Source organism: Salmo salar, chromosome 14 (genome assembly GCF_965601325.2).
Source record: "Salmo salar chromosome 14, fSalSal1, whole genome shotgun sequence".
Taxonomy (NCBI): Eukaryota; Metazoa; Chordata; class Actinopteri; order Salmoniformes; family Salmonidae; genus Salmo; species Salmo salar.
Genome location: NC_138304.1, coordinates 91,467,797 through 91,473,989, shown reverse-complemented (window position 1 = coordinate 91,473,989; position 6,193 = coordinate 91,467,797). Strand labels below are relative to the sequence as shown.

Genomic DNA, 6,193 nt, shown 5'->3' with positions numbered 1-6,193 from the left:
AGGCCATCCATCCGTGAGCTGCAGAACAGCTGTGTCATGCAGCAAGACAATGATCCAAAACACACAAGGAAGTCTACAACAGAATGGCTGAAAAGCAACAAATGTAAAGTTCTGGAATGGCCTAGTCAAAGTCCAGACCTAAACCCCATGAGATGTTGTGGCAGGACCTTAAATGAGCAGTTCATGCTCGAAAACCCACAAATGTCGCCGAGTTAAAGCAGTTCTGCATGGAAGAGTGGGCAAAATGAATGCATAGAGATACTGACCAACAACTACAGGAAGCTTTAGGTTACAGTCATTTTGATTCTTTTTTTTTAACCTTTATTTAAGTAGGCAAGTCAGTTAAGAACAAATTCTTATTTACAATGACGGCCTACACCGGCCAAACCTGGACGACGCTGGGCCAATTGTGCGCTGCCCTATGGGACTCCCAATCACAGCCTGTTGTGATACAGCCTGGATTCAAACCAGGGTGTCTGTAGTGACGCCTCCAGCACTGAGATGCAGTGCCTTAGACTGCTGCGCCACTCAGGAGCCCAATGGTCATTGTAGCTAAAGGTGGCACACAACCAGCTATTGAGTGTAAGGGGGCAATTACTTTTTCACACAGGGGCATTGGGTGTTGCATAACGTGGTTAATAAATAAATAAAACAAGTATATATTTTTTGGGTTATATGTTCACTCAGATTTCCTTTATCTAATATTAGGTTTAAGATCTGATAACATTCAGAGTCAAAATTATGCAAAAACAGATCAAATCAGAAAGGGGGCAAATACTTATTTTCACAGCACTCCATCTATCCATCCATCCATCCATCCATCCATCCATCCATCCATCCATCCATCCATCCATCCATCCAACTGTCTGCAGAACAAGGAGAAGTCAGACAAAGTGAGCAAGGCTGGGTTTAAATGTTAGTGTGTTTATTGTGTTACTGTATAATCATCTTACTTTAGTCTACAGCGCCAACATTTAACGATTTATTTTCACAATAGTGCACTGGAGTTTTATAATATGTAGTCTAATTGTGTCTTTTTAAATATTCTTTTACAGTTGACAACAAGATACAGGAAACCCCCAGAAAACAGATGATAGAACACTTCCAGTACTTATCATATAGAAAACATCCTGAATCCAAATTCACAATAAATAAAAACGACATTTTACACATTAACAGCATTATTTTGGGATAGTTATGCATGAAAACATAATGGAATCAATTGCGATATCAAAAACGTATATTTTTACAGATGCAGTGACAATGATGGACGTTGTTTGTTTGGACACTACAAACCCTTTTACATATATGACTTGGAAAGATACGAGTGCAGGACGTGCAAGATATCATCTAAACCCACGTTAGACCTAGTGCATCATCTATAACTAACCATTCAATATGTTCAGAATCAACATTAGATCAGGATAAATCATTTAAGGACGTAACAAAGCACAGGTAGTTATAGTCCTGGACGAACAAGCTCCGAGGTTCCCTTAGGCACAGCTCTAGGATCAGCTTCCCCTCCCCCCAATCCTAACCTTTACCATTAGTGGTGGAAATGCAAAACTGACCCTAGATAAGCGTCTGTGGCGTGTTCACCCTACACTACTGGAACAACAGAACAAACATAGTGCCGTAAATCCTCATTAATGGATACTTGAAGGGCACTAGAGACTGGATGTCTCCATAGGCATAACCCTAAAGGAAAGTATCTCATCAAACATCCCATGCTTTTTCACAAACCGTGTTTCTGCATATATGTGATGCCAGGAAAAATGAAACTTTCCTGGATTTCAATGGAAAATGGAACGTTTTCTCAACTCAGCGCTATTTCAGTCGCTTAATAGTCATACAAGTCAAAAAGAAAATAGTAAATGATTCAGTTTTTCCCCAGGGCCGGCGCTGCTCCTGAGTGGTTTACAGATGGGCAGAAAGAACTACATTATGCTATAGACATACACTAGGAGAAAAAGATAACTGTCTGCCAGTCGATTCACACGTCATGGAGTATCATTCAGCATTTCAAGTCGTTTATCGTAAAAACAAGATTCCTTCCTCATATACATGTATACTGTATTCACGATGAACAGAAAAACGGAGCATCTCTGTGGAAACCTAGAAAACGCAGTGGAACCGTAAGCATATAGGACATCAAAATGAGGGACATACACAAGAGTAGCATATATGTTCTGACTAAGTGTCAAATAACTAACATTCCTGTATGAGTGTATTTGTTAGCAGAAGTTCTTGTTTCATTGCTTCTTTTCTGTTCCTGGTGGGTATATGAGCATTGTAGGGTTGCAAAATTCTAGTAACGTTAAAACAATTCCCAGGTTTTCCAGAAATCCATTAGGAAGATTCCTAAAATCAGGACTAATAAAGATATATCAGTAATCGTCCAAAGAGGATTTCTGAAAACCCTGGGTATTTTGGGAAAGTTAGTGGGATTGCACAACCCTAGGGAATTCTACAACAGCCTCAGGTTTAGGAGCCACCTTAAATACAATAACCACGTCTGTCTATCTCTTTGGTCTGTCGATGTCGTCGATAGCCGCCAGGAGTTTCTGCCGGGCCTTCTTGTTGATGTGAGAGCCCAGACACACGTTTACCAGGTTGGCCAGCTGCTTCATGGAGTACTCCTGGTGGGACAGACAGCATTTAGTCCCAGACAGCATTTAGTTTTACCTCACAGCTTGCTTCACATGACTGAGGAAAAAGTGTCTGCCTATTGTAACAACTGGCTAATTTAACTGTGGTTAAGTATTGTTAAGTTTTCACTGCACACGTTTTGGATACCAGTGATGCCATAGGCAAGCACATCATGACATTTGTGCTACACATTGCTGGTAAACAGGTTGAGCTACCCCAGTAGAAATCCCATGAGCACATTGAACAGACTGAGTGAATAATTAGCATTATACTGTTCCTCACCCTGTGGTTCTTGATGAACTGCTCCATGTCATTCTCAGTCAGGTAGTAGGCCTTGATGTAGGTCTCCACAAAGTCCTTGTCAGGGATGGGCCTCATGTCCGTCAGCTTCTCCAGCTTCATCAGGAACTGCTGGAAGTCCAGCTGCATCAGGGCCCGTCCTTCGTTACTGCACTTCTTCACGTTACCATAGCTACAGGACAGAACAGGAGACAAGTTGACTTTGTTGACTTTTGCATTATTTCTGCCGGACAGTAGTTCAGAATTCGTTTAGTTTTTGTTTACTTTTTGTTGAGAGAAGTTCAGAATCCAGAGCAAGGATCTAAAAACATGGGATTTGTATTCTTAGTGCCCAAGGCACATGAACGAAGAACAAAAATGTCAAACAGAAAATCTGACATCGACAGAGAGCAAATAAGCCATAAGGGTTCAATCTTAATTCTGCTCAGACAGTTTTCTTCAAAGCATCTTTTGTCCCAGACAGTTCAAGGGTTCTCAGTTTTAGTCCAAAAAAAGGTCAACAAATAACATTTTTATATTCATATACCTTACAAACGTTATCTTCGCAGTGTGTGGGGGTCTGGATTTGAGAGTGGATGTGTGTGTAGCGGAATCACGTCCACCAGACCAGTGGCTGCTGACATCCATGTTTGCTCTGGTCTTGACAGAGGCGCAAATGCTTTCTGGGAAAGAGACATACTACCAGAGAGACCTCTCCTCATGTCTCCCTCCCCCACCTTCCTCACTCCCTCTCTTTCTCACCTTCTTTCTTTCCCTCTCCATCCTTCTCCCCCTTCCTATCTCTTTTTATCTAACTATCTGTGGCTCCTCCCTCATTCTTCACCTCTCTCTCTCTCCATCCCTATCCTTCTCTCCCTGCCTCCCTCCTATCTTCATTAACCCCCCCATCTTCACCTCTCCCTCTCCATCCCTATCCTTCTCTCCCTGCCTCCCTCCTATCTTCATTAACCCTCCATTCTCTCTCTCTCCCTCTCCCTCTCTCATCTTCATTAACCCTCCATATCTTTCCCCTCTCTCTCTCTCTCTCTCTCTCTCTCTCTGAGGTTGTCAGTCCCCCGGGGTGAGACAGTGAGTCAGACTGTCAAGCAGAACAATCTCCTCTCTGAGGAGTCCAGATGGGAGTGGAAATGAAGATAAATACAGCAGACAAGTGAGTGAGCAAAACAAACAGACAGACTAGCCTGGCCACTCTCTCATAGTGGTGGAGGGAGGGAGGTGACGGGAGACACAGTAGCGTGACTCTCAGGCTGTCTCCCAAAATGGCACCCTATTCTCATTATACTGCACTACTTTTGACCCATAGGGCCCAATAGGGCCCAAAGTAGGGCCCAAAGTAGTGCACTATTAAGGTAATAGGGTGCCATTTGGGATGCACACACAGTCAGTCCAGGAACTTGGGGATAAACAGGAAGGGGAATCCCAGAGACTAAACCCAGTCTGGGATGGCAGCTGAGAGGGAAAGACAAAGCTGAGAGGCAGAAGGAGCTCCACAGGTCAAATACTGATACACAGGTCATGTCTATGATGATGTGTGAAAGAGATCTACAGGTCTAATACTGATACACAGGTCATGTCTATGATGATGTGTGAAGGAGATCTACAGGTCTAATACTGATACACAGGCCATGTCTATGATGATGTGTGAAGGAGATCTACAGGTCTAATACTGATACACAGGTCATGTCTATGATGATGTGTGAAGGAGATCTACAGGTCTAATACTGATACACAGGCCATGTCTATGATGATGTGTCGAGCAGAGAATGAAGAGGACCCTGTACAGTTCATTACATGTTAGTTGTACACCATTGGGCATCTATTCCCAAAACCCTAACCCTGGCTTTCCTGTACTAAGATTCCTTTTCAGAACCCTAACCCTGGCTTTCCTGTACTGTGATTCCTTTTCAGAACCCTAACCCTGGCTTTCCTGTACTAAGATTCCTTTTCAGAACCCTAACCCTGGCTTTCCTGTACTGTGATTCCTTTTCAGAACCCTAACCCTGGCTTTCCTGTACTGTGATTCCTTTTCAGAACCCTAACCCTGGCTTTCCTGTACTGTAATTCCTTTTCAGAACCCTAACCCTGGCTTTCCTGTACTGCGATTATTTTTCAAAACCTTAACTAACCCTAGCCCTGGATTTAGAAAATCAAACCCTGACTAACCCTAGCCTTAGAACTTAAAACCCTAACTAACCCTAACTCTGGATTTAGAACTTAAAACCCTAACTAACCCAGGCCCTGGATTTAGAACTTAAAACCTTAACTAACCCTAGCCCTGGCCTTCTCAACTTCCAAACATAGGCTGTGTTTACACATCCAGCCCAATTCTAATCTTTTTTTTCACTAATTGGTCTTTAATCAGATCTGCACTGAAAAAGTTCTGATGTGATTGGTCAAAAAAACAATTACTGTCAAAAAGATCAGAATTGGGCTGCCTTACAGTTCAGCTCAGCACAATCAACCTGGATGCAAAAAACACTACCCAGTTCCCTACTAGTCCCCCACTATGTAACACTCTCAGAGAGGTTGTGCTTGTCCCTCGTCTTTTTCCCACTTCATTACAAGATGGTCAGAGGCGTTATGAAAGCTTTCATTTCCCCACATCGCCCCCATTAATGCCATGTCTCTCTGGCCTAAAGAGGATGTCTCACCTGGCCGTATAAAACCCTGCCTACCAGTACTCCTACTTCACACATGCTTGCACACACGCATGGTCACGCACACACACACCATAAATAATGCATTGGACAGAGAAAGAGGGTACAAGTGCTGATTTGAGTAAAAAATGCATCAGTCCCTTTCAGGCCCCAAACCTTTGACTGACTAGCAAGGGAGATGGTTGTTATGGGAGCCATTTAGAATGTGTCAAGTGTTTAGAGGGGACTCAGGCCAGCCTTGTGTCAGACATGTTCCCTGTGGGGTCTCTAGAACAGACCTGGGATGGAGTGTTGGGGAGAAGGAGGCACAAAGAGTTAGCTAGTTGCTACCTTATGGAAGGGATGACAGGACTGAAGAGGAGTTGTCTCAGGAGAATGACAGAAAGCTGGAGAAAAGCTAGGAACGCTCACGTCTCGAGTGCTTATCTAGTAGGCAATCTGCGTGTTTCTTTGCGGCACTAACATTTGGTTTTGTGTTTATTTATAACAAGCAGATGTTCCAACAAGAGGATGTTCAAAGCCCGAGAAGAAAAAGAGGGAAAAGTAAAGAAAAGAGGTCAGGCTTGAAGCAGCTCGTGGTCGGGCCT

The 6,193-nt window shown here is 43.3% G+C and overlaps 1 protein-coding gene across 2 annotated transcripts in view; it reads right to left on the bottom strand.

Moving 5' to 3' along the window:
- Positions 1–904: 904 nt before the first annotated feature.
- LOC106570454 (VPS50 EARP/GARPII complex subunit) overlaps positions 905–6,193 on the bottom strand; it is a 266,801-nt gene continuing 261,512 nt past the window's right edge. For both annotated transcript variants that reach the window (XM_045694895.2, XM_045694896.2), the window contains 2 exons: positions 2,932–3,121; positions 905–2,639 (listed from right to left, as the gene is read on the bottom strand). In XM_045694895.2, the coding sequence (XP_045550851.1) occupies positions 2,520–2,639; positions 2,932–3,121 (310 nt within the window). In that variant the 3' untranslated portion in view covers positions 905–2,519. The remainder of the gene's footprint in view (positions 2,640–2,931; positions 3,122–6,193) is intronic.